Here is a 16,443-nt window from a genome sequence, read left to right on the forward strand (position 1 = left end):
AAAGTTGATGAGAATGAGCACAAAGTGCCAGGTGCCTGGCAAGAGACATTCCATGATGCAGTAAACAGCTATGGCAAAGAGCACGACGGTCAGGACAGAGCCTCGAGGCATCCCATTCTCCTGGGTAAAGGTGTCCAACAAGGCTGAGACCATATGTACCTTGAAAACTCAGTGCTTTAAAAATTCCCGAAGGAAATAGAGCAGGCGTCTTCGGAAGCCCCACATATATACAGTACAGAGGATACAAGTCCTCCAGCAGGTTTCGTAGGCTTTCTCCAAATCAAAAAACATGGCCATAGTCTGGTATACCCACAGAAAACTATTCAAGGCATGGGTTGACAAAGTGACGAGATGGTCAACTGCAAAATGGCACACTCAAAATCCACACAGTACAGTAGTTAGTAGAGTGTGACACTCGAGCCACCCTACCAGCTGGCTTGATTCACATATTCCACCACCTTGCAAACACAGGTGGTGAGAGAAATGGGGTGGTAGCTAGAAGCAAGATGTTTGTTCTTATTGGGCTTAATGGCTTCATGCAAGCATCTGGGAAACATGACTTCTACCCAAATGCATTGTATGTATGAAGGAGAAAGAGCTTGCCCACATGAGAAAGGTGCTGCAATATCTGAGTGTAAATATCATCTGGCCCCAGGACAGAAGATCGGGATGAAGTAAGAGTATGGTCTAACTCCCTAATAGTAAATGCGGTATTGTAGCATTCACAATTCTGAGAGAAGGAGGATATCACCCAAACCGCCTTCACTCCTTTCCGAGGGAGAAAGGTGGGATGATAGTAGGTGGAGCAAGAAATAGTGGCAAAATAGTGGCCCAAGGTGTTGGAGATAGCAATAGTGTTTACAATGACTTCATGTGCTACATTCAGGACGAAAATCAGAATGTGGACCTCAGTCCCAGAGAGCCAACGAAGGCTGCCCCCCCCCCCCCCCCCCCACATAATGGAAGAAGGAATGAAACCGTTAAAAGAACCAGTAAAGGAAATCCACCTAGTTTTTTTGCTATCCCAAAGAATACAACCACACTGCACATGCAACTGTTTATAACGAATACAATTTGCCTCATATGATAATGGTTAAAAATATGGAGAGCACGTCACTACATGTGTATTGTGTTGCAGCATGCATCAGTCCACCAGGGGACCACAACACAGCACGATGAAGATGAAGTATGAGTTGTGGAACATTCTTCAGAGGTATGGATAACATTTGTAAGGTCATCACAACTGGGGAAATGTTCGTCGAAGCCTCCCCTTGGCCTTAAAAAGCTGCCAGTCGGATTTATACGCAGGTGGGTAGGAGTCAGCAAATGGATAGTGCACAGAGAATGGTCACTCGAGTATGTGTCAGACAGAACAGACCATTCAAGATGATGAGCAAGCAGGGCAGTGCAGAATAAGAGGTCCAAATGAGCACAGATGTGTGTGGAGCCTGAAAGGAATGTGGGTGCTACAGTGTTAAGACAGATGAGGTTGAGTTGATGGAGGAGTTCAGCCAATAGGAAGCCTCATGGACATTTTCTTGAAGAGCCCCAAAGGGGATGGTGGGTATTAAACATACCGAGCAGAAAAACGGAGTGTGGACGTCGTCAGTCTGAGTGGCGTGACAGTGGAGTGAGGCATAGCAACAATGGAATGATAAGTGCAGGACAGTAAAATGCAGACCTTTTGACTCGTCAACAACTCGTGAGTGACAGAGTAGGACATTTTTTCCTTCACCTGGATGTCTTGGACAGGCCACTCATTAAGATATACAGGACATTCATGGGATGAAGCGGAACAGTCACCATTACAATTGATACAGTGGGGAGAAGAAGGTGGGGGACACCCTTTGTGAGCATCTCACTTGTGTTAACATACCTCTGCAATGCCTGTGCAACATGGTTATAGTCAAGTTGGAAGTGGAGTGTTCCTGTGTACAAGTCATTGAAAGCAATAGACACTGATCTTGCTGGTCAATTCAATAAGCAGCAGTTTATTGGTACTCCAAATGTCTTTTGTGGACTGAGAATGCAGTTTACGTGTGATATACCAGCTGTGTTTGGAGGCAATATATGGTTGGCTGTTGTATGGGGGAATCACACAGACTATGGTGGCCTTGAAGCTTTCCCTGATGCGAACATTTTGGCTTGGGAGACTTGGAATATAGATGAGAGAGTACAGGGTTACTGGCTAAGGTTCTATATGGTACTTTGGTTCCAGACAAGCCATTTAACTTGTCTACATGTTTTGGCAGGAAAGGCGAGTGTGATTATAATGTTGACACTGGTTTCAATGCATCGGATTTGGAATGTACAGTCTGACTGCAATGACTTCACAGCCTGCCTTAAACTTAAATGGAAGCGCTACTATTAAATGTGAGAAAAAGAGTGCATGTAGGTGCTAAGTTTTTATCAATATTTTTCACTACCCAATGGACAGGAGTGATGCCCTGATCACAGGGATAAGTCTGGATTTCTCCCTTTGTCAGACCATCAAACAGCTGAGTGTAAATAACACCAAGCAAAGAATTTAGCATACAGTGGGCCTCGGCATGAACAATCTGCAGCTCATGGTCTCGCACTTGTGTTCTTGCTTCCCGAGCACAGAGTCCTAGGTTTGATTCCTGGTGGGGTCGAGGATTATCACTGCCTCAAGATGACTGGGTGTTTGTGTTGTCATCATCATTCATGGCAGTGGTGAGAATGGACTGAGCAAAGGTTGGGACTGTGTATGGGTGCTGATAACCGTGTAGTTGAACGCCCCACAAACCAAACATCATCATTGACACGAACAATACAGTCTTGGAGGAGCAATAGTTTAAGCAACTGTTGGGATTGAAAATTACAATTGCTCCATAAGCAGAATCCCATTACATAAGTAAGAGTGGGAGTTTGCATGGCCTGAAATTACATCATATCCTTTCTGAATAATAAACAGATTAACCATAGCAAAGGTCTGATCTTCTTTGGTATGAAATACCACAGGAACCAAGTTGCAGCTACGAGAGCCTTTGAATCTTAGCCTCATGCTGTTTATGTTGGTTTTTGCTTGGTAGATGCAGACTGAAATGGTGATTGGCACATAATTGGGAGGGGGGGATTGCCAGTGTGTCTGATGGTGTGCTCCTTCCAACTGGGAACCCTCTCTGATGGTGGACAATCTCCTGCCTTATGTGATTGTTCACACATCAGGTCATACCTCCAGAACTCCTGACAAGTGAGACCAATTGGCAATTTCAGAAGGAAACAGCTCAGGCAATCACCCCTCCCTGAGCCTGGCTTGTATCAGGCGGTACGTATGAACCCTACGTGTTGACCCTGGGTGGGAATTGTGTTACCCAATCACCTGTTATGGGTCAAATGTGTGGGCTGGCCTTCAGGAGCACACGGGGAGGAAGAAGAAACAAAGAGAAACCTCAAATGCCAAAGTGGAGGAAGGGGAGGAGATGGGGATAAAGGGAGGGATAACAGGAAGATCTCCACTAATTTCAAGTTGCCGCCACTCATACCTCACCTGTCATTCAACATCATCTTTGCCTCTGCACTTCCGCCTCGACTGACATCTCTGCCCAAACTCTTTGCCTTTAAATATATCTGCTTGTGTCTGTATATGTGTGTGTGTGTGTGTGTGTGTACCTGTCCTTTTTTCCCCCTAAGGTAAGTCTTTCCGCTCCCGGGATTGGAATGACTCCTTACCCTCTCCCTTAAAACCCACATCCTTTCATCTTTCCCTCTCCTACCTTCTTTCCTGACGAAGCAACCATGGGTTGTGAAAGCTCGAAATTTTGTGTGTGTGTTTTTTTTATTGTGCCTATCTACCAGCACTTTCTCACTTGGTATATATGGGACTGTTCCAATGCCGGACTACTGAAACTTCAGAACACAGTCCTGAAACTGTTCAAGACATGTTCCCCTAGGGAGGGGAAAAAGAAAAGCAGGAGGATAGACATGCAGCACAGAAAGGTTGGTTGATTTGGGGGAGGGGACCAAAATTCGAGGTCACTGGTCCCATAGGATTAGGGAAGGATAGGAAGGAAGTCGGTCATGCCCTTTCAAAGGAACCATCCTGGCTTTTGCCAGAAGCAATTTAGGGAAATTATGGAAAACCTAAATCAAGATGGTCGGACGTGGGTTTGAACCGTCGTCGTCCTAAAAACGAGTCCAGTGTGCTAACCACTGTGCCACCTCACTCAGTAGCACGGAAAGGGAAGAGGTGCTGCAAAGGCTGGTGGGGAGGGGAGGGGCTGCTTGGTATCCAAAAACAAACTCACCAAAGATTGGGGAGTGGTGGACCCCTGAAGGGGTGGGGTAGAGGGTGAATTAAATAATGGATAGAATGTATGGGAAATAGTTATTTTACTCACAGCTACATGTAAACTGATAAGGAGGTGCCAGATCCCACTTTGTTAGAACCTCTGACAGCTCCAGTTCTCTTCAGAAGGAGGGATGCAGGTGGGCCACTGCAAGCATCCACTCTATTGAGCCGAAGCCACTAGCTACCTTAAGTTGTTTTGGTACAGTTTATTTATTTTTTAGGGTAAAAGGGGAGGCCTTTATTTTATACCTCCTACTTAGGGATTTATAAACAAAGACCTTTAATGGAGTTGCTAGTGTTGCCATCTTTGGTTGCTACCTGACTGCTCATGGTGCAGTCACCATGGAGTCGCACACTGGGCTTGCAAATTGCTCCATCAATCACATCATGGTAGGAGCTACCAATGTCTTTATGTGATTTTGCAGCTCACAGTTGCACATTCAGTCATCCTCATGGTGTGACGAGAAGGTGCTGCCTTGTCCACACATAAGGGACGAATGCTGCTGAGCTTGCTGTCAGCTCCAGTCTCCAATCTCGTGTGGGGTATTTATACACCCAAATCCATATATGAGTAAAGTTTTGCAAGGATTGCCTCCACACCCCACATCATCCTCACCTCCCCCCCCCCCCCCCCCCAACCCGACTGAACCAGACACCAAAGGCTCTATGACAAGCTAAGCTGCAACTTCCTGTACTTGTGCCATACGGTTGAGAGCTGCAGGGTCCCTGTAAATTGGTTAGGTGTGCATTACATGTGGGGTGCACACAAGAGGTTTTCACATTATGCAACACTCTATCCAATGCAGATAACAAACAATAGCTGTAGGAAACCCAAATATATCCATGTAAGATCTAAAGAAATGCCTCCTACAGATGAGAGCATTAAAATCCGAACTGTTAATTGCCAAAGCATTTGCAATGAAGATCCAGGGCTGGAAGCTCTCCTGAAAAGCAGTGAAGTTCACATAATACTAGATACAGAAAGCTGTTTGAAGCCTGAAATTGATAGCAGTATGATTTTTGGGGTAAATTTGAGTGTCTACTGATAGGATGAGCAAATGGGAACTGGAGGTGGTGTATTTGATGCAGTAGACAAGGAACTCAAATCCATTCTAATGAAATTAAAGTTGCAGGTGAGATGGTTTGGACAAGACTCAGTATGGGATGGGTGGGGTGGGGTGGGGTCGGGTGGGGGAGGGGGCGATATAAAATGTTAATTGGATCCTTCGCAGGTTCATCTCCTAACATAACCAAAAATGTCAGAGAAAATCTCGCTTCACTTTTATGTAATTTCCCCAATCATGCTTTAATCATCGGTGGAGACATGAATTATCCAACAATCAATTGCAAAAATTACAGTTTTGCTAGTGGTGGGCATGGTAAGATATCCTGTAAAACATTACTAAATGCCTTCTCTGAAAACTACCTAGAAAAGGCAGCTAGAAATCACACTCATGACAAAAATATAGAGAATCTGGCAACAAATAAACCTGACCTCTTTAAAGATGTCCACATTGAAACTGGTATCAGTGACCATGACAGTTGTGGCAATAATAGGTACAAAGGACAACTAAAACAAGCAGAAAGGTATATATGCTCAGTAAACTAGATAAAAAACAGTAGTGTCATATCTCAATGAGGATGTTCAACATAGGGCATGAACATGTAAAGGAACTATGGCTCAAGTTTAAAAGAGTAGTTGAACATACACTGGATAGATAGGTACCCAGTACAACAGTTCATAATGGGAAGGAATCTCTATGGTATAGTCATTCTAAAGAAACTTTTAAATAAACAAAGATTACTGCACAATAGGTGTAAAACAAAGCGTATAGCTATAATGTAGATACAGAGATGGTGAATGAAATACCTTCAGCTGTCAAGAGAGCAATGCATGATACCTTCAACGACTACCTTCGTAGAACATTGTCACATGATATCTCACAAAATTCTGGTCATATGCAAAGGCTGTAGGTTGCACCAAAGATATTGTCCAGTTCCTAGTGACTGAGACAGGAACTGAAATTGAGGGTAGCAGAGCAAAAGCTGAAAAGCTTAGCTCTATTTTCAAATGTTCCTTTGCAAAGGAAAACCCAGGACAATTAGCCCATTTTAATCCTAATACTACTGAAAAGATGAATGAAATAAGTATTAGAGTCTGTGGTGTCGAGAAACAGCTGAAATCATTAAAACTGAGCAAAGCTCCAGAGCCCGACGGAATTCCTATCAGATTCTACACTGACTTTGTGACAGTTAGCCTCTCTTCTAACTACAATCTATGATATATCCCTCAAACAAAAAAACCATGTCCAGTTCTTGGAAAAAACACAGGTCACACCTGTCTACAAGAAGAGAAGTGATCCACAAAACTAAAGCCTAACATTCTTGACATCGGCTTGTTATAGAATCTTAGAACATAATGATGTATCTTGAACAGAATGAGCTCCTCAATGCTAGCCAGCATGGATTCTGAAAACACTGATTATGGAAAACCCAACTGCACTTTTCTCATGGCATACTGAAAGCCTTGATCAAAGCCATCAGGTAGATGCAGTATTTCTTAATTTCCAAAAAGCAGTTGACTCGGTACCACACCTAAGCTTATTGTTAAAAGTACGACCATATGGGATATCGAGTGAAATTTATGACTGGACTGAAGACATTTTCGTAGGGAGGATGCAGCATGTGATCTTGGATGGATAGTCATTGTCAGATGTAGAAGTGGCCTTGATGTGCCCAGAGAAGTGTGTTGGGATCCTTGCTCTTCACGTTGTATGTTAATGACCTTGCAGACAATATTAATAGTAAAATCAGGCTTTTTGCAGATGACAGAGTTATCTACACTAAAGTACTATTTGAAAGAAGCTGCATAAATATTCAGTCAGATCTTGATCAGATTTCAATGTCATCCAGATACTGGTAATTTGCTCTAAATGTTCATAAATGTAAAATTTTGCACTTTATAGAACGAAAATGAGTCACAATTTGAATCGGCCAACTCATACAAATACCTGGGCATAACACTTTTTACAGACATGAAATAGAATGATCACATATGTTCAGTCATGGGTAAAGCAGGTGATAGACTTCGATTTATTGGTAGAATACTGGGGAATTCTAATCAATCTACAAAGGGTACTGCTGACAAATCACTTGTGCCAATGGTTCTAGAATATTGCTCAGTGTGGGACCACCACCAGACAGGACTAACAAGGGATACTGAACATATACAGAGAAGGACACCACAAATGGTCACAGGTTTGTTTAATTCTTGGGATAGTGTCACAGAGATACTGAAGGAACTGAACTGGAAGACACCTGAAGATCCCTAGAAAGTCTATTAACAAAGTTTCAAGAACCAGCTTCAAACTATAACTCTAGGAATATATAACAACTTGCTATGTATGCTCACAAAGGAATCATGAAGAAAAGATTAGAATAATTACTGTGCGCGCAAAGGCATTCAAAGAATCATTCTTTCCATGCTCCATTCGTGAATGGAACAGGAAGCAACCCTAATAAATGGTACAATGGGACCTATCCTCTGCCATCGACTTCATGGTGGTTTGCAGATGATGGATGTAGATGTAGACACCCAGATACGCGTTTGCAAATACAGTGCAACAGAAGTCACTGTCAGCATGTTTTCATCCCATTTGACTGCATTTGGAACTTAGAACACACATATTTCAAAAGAAATAAACAATGTGCTACTTCTTCATTTGTACAGAAAGCTCAAAATGGAAATGCATTAAACAAAAAACAAATATTGCTGAGGGACATGCAAGCCTGCAAATCTGTACATGAGGCAGCCCTGGTAGGAAGCACGACATGAAAGAAACAAGACTGATCATAAAAATATTTGTACAGTATAACCCTTCTTTAACATTCCTGGAATTAACATTTTCCCACCATTTACAACATTTTTTATCATTCCTGTCAAATTTCCTATGCCCACAATGTTAATTTGCACCCAATTTTGTGTCAACATATTTATAACTTTCCAGCAATTTAAGCAGTAGGAAAAAATGTTCGTGGAGAAAAAATGACTCTGCATTGTGTTGGCCATCCAGTAGTCTTTATAAATATTATGTGGTTAGGTTTCTTGACACCTGGACACTCTACTCGGTGGATTTGAAACGGTTAACATGTAAAAGTTGGAACAATTCGTGCAGTACCTCCTGCCGCTGCTAAGCTCTACTTGGTGTGGTGGCTGATGGGAGTAACTAGGTTCGTTCGAATGGAGATATCATGACCAATCACAACCATTTCCAAACTGTCTCTACTGTACAAACACAGTTTTGTGATTTTGTGATCAATGTGACACCTTTGTCAAACCACATTTAGTGTGTTTCGGTGCTTGGCCACTTGGAGTGCTAGTCAACACAGTCATTCACTTTGCATTACTCAACTGTTTTCAGTTTAAACACCACAGCGCCGGTTATGTTCCCCCACCCCCCCATGCTGAGCAAAAGGCGTTTCGAGGATTTATCCTCATTGTCAAGTGCAGTATTTAGGTATGTATTTTTTGTGATGTTACACAAACAAATAATGTAAATGATAGTTTGCATGTGTGTGATTTTCTATATAACTGAGGAGGCATAGTACCTGATAATGTCAAAAAGATGACTACAGTGCAAGAGACACAGAATAACACATATTCAAACACCACACAAAGTACTTATGTACATATTTGCACTTGACAACAAGAAAAAATTCTCGAAACAAGTCATGTTAAGCATGAAAAAGTATGTAACTAGTGCAGTATTTCATTATTTAAATAACAAATGACAGCTACAGGATTTCAAAAACATCAATTATGATTTATGAAATTGAGTCATACATTCCTACTTCCCACAAAGTTATCAGTTCCGGTTACATCAGCGGTTTTTATTAGATAACAAACCTTTATTAGCTAATAAACAAGTCCCTGACAAGTCTTTTGATGCCTGTTATGTACATATATCATACATATGGTGCGAAAATGCAACAGAATATCCTGAAAATGTTATTTCCCACATTTTCCCGCATTTTACACAATTTTTTTGAAGCTCCTTGAGAAGTGTAAAAAGCTGGGTTTCACTGTACTTACAAACGAGTTTGACTGGCACTGGGGGCCCTCAAGGAAGGAGTCTAAACATACACATGCAAGACTTTTTTTATGAGGTTGGGCAGGAGGTGCATGTGTTTTACTTTCTGATGGAGCACAAGATGATGTCTGCAGTAAAATACTCACTCACTGCCACTGAGCTCAATTTTGATGAAACTTGTCACAGTTTTAAAGTCATAGTTTGGGGTCAGAAAAGAGACATGTAATTGTACTGGTCACTGTGTTAAAAACACTCTCTCACTATAAGACTGCAAAGCTATTTATACATATGCCAGCAAAATTACCTAAGTAACCACACATATTAACATACTAGCAGGCAAGTCATCACTTGGGCGGAGGGACGGGAGGGGGATGGAGGGAGGGGGGGGGGGGGGGGGGAGTGAGGACAGAGAGAGAGAGAGAGAGAGAGAGAGAGAGAGAGAGAGAGAGAGAGAGAGAGAGAGAGAGAGACGGGGAGAGAGAGAGAGAGAGAGAGAGAGAGCTGCTGCTTCTTCAGTTATACTAATTAGCTACTGTTTATGTTTTATTGCTAGTTTTACATAGGATTCTTCAGAGGAGGAGGAAAGAAAAAGAAAAAAAGAAAGTGAAGTGGCATTTTTGAACAGGAGTCCCCATCTGGGGTGGGGTGGGGGTGGGAAGTTGAGCTGTCTGGTGCAAGTCTTTTCATTTGATGCCACTTTGGTGACTTCCATGTTGTAATGAAATGGGGATGGGGACAACACACACACATCTAGTTCCAAGCAGAGAAAATCCCTGATCTGGCCAGGAACTGAAACTGGGGCTCCCTGACTGAGAGTCAGCAAACCAAACCACGGCACCATGAGCTGCCACCTTCAAACAAAATTATTACCTATACATGTAACAATAGGACAGTGTTTACAATACACTAAATTTGTCCACCTCCATTGACTTTAGGTAATTACCCCATTCCTTTCAAATACACATGCAGATGACGGCCTCCATTTAAGAATATCCCAGGTTCATTTACTCCACCTGATACAGGTTTTGTTAAACAAACTCAAAGGTCCCCTGAAAGTTTTGCGCACTTATAACATAAAAATCATGAAAACATAGGAAAAAGTCAAAACAGCCCTTCCAGAAAATGTCCAAATGCCAGGAAAAACAAGGCAAAAATTTATATTTCAAAGTAAATTAGGCAGTGGATCTGTGAAGTATTTACGTTTTTCCTCACGCTGAAAGAATACACTTATTTGACAATTACCAATGCAACGATAATTTGATCCTTACCTTGGACTCTGCGGAGATGCAAGGGCAGGTGATGCAGGATCAGGCAGTGTCTGTGACATCTGTGCTAATTTGCGTGCACACAGGTACGCTAATCGACGGGCAAGGAGTTCTGACTGAACATACTCATCAAGGTATTGAAGAGCGAGTGGAAGCAACAATCGTAGAACTCCATCATCTGTGCTGCTCGAAGAACGCATGCGGTCCAGAAGTTCCAGCACCCATTGCAGAAACTCTTGTCGTTCGAGAAGGCCCTCCTGCTTTGCATAACAACAACATTTTTTTTATTGTAAGCTTTTGCTACCAGAAAAGGCATCGATTTAAAAATTCAACATCATCAAAATAAATTACAAGTTCAATATTTATATTTCTTCTGGCTGGAACATCAGTCTTCACGAACAGTATAAGGTATCTCAATCTATTTCCTTAATTAGTGGAACAATTGTGCTGTCATGCTTCTGTGGAACATACATATGATGACAGTGTTAAGTATTTTAGTGATGCAGCAAGATGGCTGATCACATGTCCCATTGGGTGCCAAAATGTAGCAGGATCAGCGGTGCAAGACCACTACACAGGGGTGGAAGTGCCATTCTTCTAGTGGTCAAGACAACGATAGCTCTCTCAGCTGGGCATTGTGGGTTCAATGGGTTGGCAAAGGCTACAGGATGCTGGCATAAGGAGAAGGTGCCTGCAACAAGGCAGACGTCATGCCTGTAAACTATTTAGTACACCAACAAGTTAAAGCATTTACATCTGGTGATGGGACCCAATGCCGACCCATAGTGTCCATGTTCCATAGGCATGGTCAAGCATCAATCTTGCGTCCTACAGTGGCGATCAGCAGTGTCAAGAGGACAATGGCTGCTGCTGCCCCAATAGTGCCATGGACTTGTACAGTCACTTGGTAGTGTTGCATCAGATGCGGCAGCCTTACATTGTTACACTGCTGACAGGACAGCTGCATCCTACCCCGATGTAGTAACAGGTGCTTCCAGGTGCCCAGCTCCTCTGTGACTAGGAGGGCAATGGTTTGACCCTTGCCCTATCCGACAATGACGTGCACCAACAGGAAGAACATTGGTGGCCTCACACCAACAGCGTACATAGCAGATGCTGACAGGATGGCAGGCTGTATCAACATGCCCATCCTGGCAAGACTACCTGCTTTTATACAAGACAATGTAGGTCTTATTGCAGTTGAGGTCATGTGCATGGCACACCAAGTGCTGTTGAAATACCCTGAAACGCTGGTTATTGCCCTAGAACCTGGGTTGTAATTGTGGAAATGTTGGCATGGCATAAATGCTGAACTTCTAGGTGTTGGTAAGCATTCTTATTTCCGCACTGGGTTCTGGCTTGTGCCTACACTGCTTCAGTATGTTTAATTAGCACAAATGGATACAGGTCATGTAACCGTATAATGTAACTCAGTACAGACTACATATTTGTCAGTTAATTGGGCCAGACAGGTGACACGCTTCATGTTGGTTCATCACATGTGATTGTCCACAATAACCGGCATGATGTTTTGACATTGCATGTTTGTTTACACACAATCCCAAAAATATTATCCCCTGAACAGATGGTGATCAATCCCACTGTGGGACGTGGAAACTACAATGAACAGAAGTGCCCAAGTAGCCAACAGAACAATAGAAATTTATTAGACAGTACCTCAAGCTTCTGAAGTTTCAACTAAAAGATTGTCCTGGTCTGATAAGGATTGAGAACAAACACAATGACAATTTCTTGAATGTAAAAGCCACACTGTGATGCTAACACAACCACTAAGTATACTGTCCACCCTAAAAGGGTAGTACTGACATACTGACATAGTCAGAAAACTTTCGTATGTGAGCATAATCTGCGATTGAAGCACTTGCAAAGATTCTGTGGTCTGGACACAGTATGCAAGATTGCAGGCTCCGACTGGTGTGCACTGCACTGTGAAGAATTGAACTCTGACTGTGGAACCACTTGCTCGGTCGGCTCCTGGCCCAGAGAATCATAGCTGCAAGTTCCCAACACCAACTGCCTGGCGACAAGCTGAGTGGCATCCCATATAGCTGTACAGAGGAAGAATAATAGGAAACTGCAACATGTGTCTCAATGAGGTGAACTAGCACTGTATCCAGCGCACTTGGCACCACCAGATACTTCAATGCTTGCTGCAGACATGATGTGCTGTGGCTGAGTTGCATGCACCTTGGTTGAGTGGCAACTCACGACAGTCTGCTATTTGGTTGGTGGGTGAATCAAAAGCCATCGGCCACAGGTCCTGCATCCCTTTTCCTTATGGAGCAGATGCTGCTCCAGGCACAAAGGATAGCCAAATAAAGGGTAACATGGCAGCAGGAGAAAAGTTGTAGTCAGCAGAGGGAACAAGGTGCAATCAGCGGAGGGGACAAGGTGTGGTCAGTGGAGAGGACAAGGTACGGTGAGGGGAGGGGACAAATGACTGAGTGATGCTTGCACTGGACCAAGAGGAGGCGGTCACGAAGGGGACAGGAGGAGAGGGCATAGGAATCACAAGAGAGGAGATGACAGATGGGGCGGGGTGGGAGGGGGGGGGGGGGGGGGGCATCGAGGAGGCCTGCGGACAGGGTGCTGGTGGCACTAGAACCTGAAGAGGTGATGAAGACCGAGGAGGAGGAACTGTGGAGGTGCTGGGGCCTGTGCAAGTGATGGAGCCAAAGAGGAAGTGCACACTGCTTGAGCCTTGAGCTGCCAGAGGAGACAGAAGACAATCAATGGGGAATGCAGAGGCCTGGAGGAAGTATGTCAGCTGTGCGAGGAATGTGGGCCATAAATTCAAGGAGGCGGAGTCTGTGTCGAACACACCTGGGTCAAAGCAATGTTGGGACAGGCAAGCTCCTGGAAGAGAAGCTTTAGGTATGCTGTAATTTCCAGACTGCGAGCAGAAGCAGTGATGACATATCCCACATTTGGAAGTGGCACTGTCACTGCACACTGCACGAAATGTGTGTGGGGCAACAGCTGTATAGACCGCCCTCATGACTGCACAAGCTGAGTTTATGGCAGTTCCTGTGGTGGATCAGCCATGACAAATAAGCATACAATAACAGTCAACTTGACTGACCCGGGTCTTCTTGAACAACTATTGAGTTACGTAATGTCCAAGAACCGTGACAGCATAACAGGAAACCACCGAACAGTCTAACTGGCCACAGAAATGCACAATCTCAAATTAATGAATGTTGAACCGTCTGTAGCTAGCAGTCACGAATCGTCTCTCTTAACATTGTTTCACCACAGACAGTTACGTCAGCGCAAATGAATAGCACACAGAACACACAGTAATCGGTGCCCACACAGGTGGCTAAAATGCGAAAAGCATATGTATGGCATCAAAGTCATGTTCACTTGAAAGAGTTTCTATCACTTACAGTAAAGCATTGGGAGCAGAACAGGAGCATTTAACAGTACAAGCATCTAACTCAGCAAAATACTGTAATAACAAAAGAAATAATGTACTCTATCACTAGCAAGGATCAAGGCATAAAAAAAAAGGTATATAGTCATCGAACGTGTAAAGTAGAAACTGTGCATACATAAATGAAGATCAAAACACTATGCTGTAAGAGCAAACAGTGAATAACAGGTAATGCACACAGCGCAAAGTCTCTCATAAAAAACTATGTTATCAAAGAACTGGAAAGCACAAAACAGGCAATTACTATATGTAACTCGGAAGCAACAGACAATGAAACAAAATAGACACAATGCCATAGAATGTAAGGAAGGAACACACAAATGCAAGTAAGCCAAAGAAAACAGCCCGTAACTGGTCTATACCTGAATGTGGAGCAGAACCACAAAAAATACTGCACAGACGGCACAAAAATACAAGACAGGAGGGCTACACAGTTAAGCAAGACGACACAGGGAATGAAGTCTCGGGAATAAACAGTCATTACTAAAATGTGTACCCTCTTCGCCACTGTTGAGATGAGAGTATTACAGAAAATAAGCTTTTACCTTGTACCAATGCTGTATCATGCTGTGAGAGGTGCATGCTACAATGCACAGATGAGCACAGGAAGCAAAAAGAATAACTGAATCTTATTATACAGTGCCTTAAGCAAGAACAACAGAAAACAGCTTCAACTTAAAGGTTGTCTTGATCTGATAAGGGTTGACATCTTGAAAGTACTAGCTGCACTGTTACACTACTGAGTTAGGTACACTGTACATCTTAGCAGGGTAGCACTGACATAGCCAGGAAACATCTGCACATGGGAGTAGTCTATGGCTGAAGCACTTGCAAAGACTCAGCAGTCCAGATGCGGTATGTGAGGCTGTGGCTCTGACTGGTGTGCACTGCCCTGTAGTGAATGGAACACTTTATTATGGGACCATTTGTGCAGTCAGCTCCTGGCCCAGAGAACCACAGATGTGAACTCCTGATGTCGACTGATTGGGGAGTCGCATACTATAAAGCTGTCCAGCGGACATGTCATGTAGAATGCTGAGGTGAGCTAGCGATGGCTATAGCACCACTGTATTCAGAAGATGTGGTGTCACTAGATACCGCAATGGCTCTGAAGCAATGATATGCTACAGTAGAGAAACAGGTGCCTTGGGATGCAGCAACCTGCAGCACTCTGTTGTTTGGTTGATGGCTGGACTGAAAGGTGTTAGCCCTAGTTACTGCAGAGAGTTATCTCACTGCAATGGAGGATGCAAAAGACAATTTTCTAAAACATGGTTCTTCCACTATAGCACCAATGCCAAACTGGTATTTCACCAAAGAAAAACACAGTCTCTCTAACTCATTCACATGTGTGACATGGATTGATATGACAGCATCAAAAAACAGATGACTGACTTTTGGTATAATAAGGACAATCCAGGGAAGAAAGTGACAGCAGTCACAAGTGTAAAATTAAAGCTGTCCCCAACTGAAAAGTTGGTTTCACAACTGCAAAGATTTACTAGGTTTGTTAAGTTCTTGGTTTTAACTGGCAAGTAACTGATTTACCTAGTTACGACAAGAAGGGGTGCCCAAGTAGTTAAATGTGTGTATCCAGCCTACTTCTTCATTTTCAACAATTAATAAATGGTGAGAGATAACTAGTTAGGTACATGTTTCCTAGATCATTTAATTGGATCTTTTATTGAAACAATGTGGAATGAGACAAGGACAGATGTACCTTTTTTAGAGGCTACTGTCTCTTAAATAGAAATTCACCCATCAAATAAAATGAGTTGTCCAGAAGACAGGTTAGTTTTAAAACTTGCTTTCCTGCCTGTCATTTTGTGTTATTGGGCAAATGATCAAAAAATTTTTCTTGTTGCATATTGAACCCCTTTCTGAACCACAGACAGTTTTGATAATGGGTAATAAGAGTCATTTTTTCTCCAGTGTTGTAGGAGTGGACGTCATTATTCTCCACAAATTGTGATAAATTATTTATGATGAATTTCATTAGTAAATATGTGTATTGTGGTGGTACAATTAAAATGCCAAACTTTTTGAAGTACCAACACCATTACTGGCAGTAAACACCACATTTTATTCTCGCTGCTTGCTTTTGTGCAATCAAGCGAGTTAAGAAAATTATTCCCTACTGCATTATTGAGTGGAAATGTACAAAATATGTCTGCTGGATGATTCCCTTGGTTCCAAGACTAGCAGTTATAGAACGAGCAGATTTAGTTAAACTGAACTGTTTGAGATACTCAGTAGTATGCTTCATCCAGTTCATGTTTTCATCAATACGTACACCCAAAAATTTGGAGAACATTAAAA

At 42.8% G+C, this 16,443-nt stretch overlaps 1 protein-coding gene across 4 annotated transcripts in view; it reads right to left on the bottom strand.

The window, feature by feature from the left end:
* LOC126336849 (mediator of RNA polymerase II transcription subunit 12) overlaps positions 1–16,443 on the bottom strand; it is a 356,148-nt gene that overhangs the window by 312,158 nt on the left and 27,547 nt on the right. For 3 of the 4 annotated variants that reach the window (XM_050000937.1, XM_050000940.1, XM_050000938.1), the window contains one exon: positions 10,671–10,927. In XM_050000937.1, the coding sequence (XP_049856894.1) occupies positions 10,671–10,927 (257 nt within the window). The remainder of the gene's footprint in view (positions 1–10,670; positions 10,928–16,443) is intronic. The other variant, XM_050000939.1, reaches the window with a different exon arrangement.

This window comes from Schistocerca gregaria, chromosome 2 (genome assembly GCF_023897955.1).
Source record: "Schistocerca gregaria isolate iqSchGreg1 chromosome 2, iqSchGreg1.2, whole genome shotgun sequence".
Lineage (NCBI taxonomy): Eukaryota > Metazoa > Arthropoda > Insecta > Orthoptera > Acrididae > Schistocerca > Schistocerca gregaria.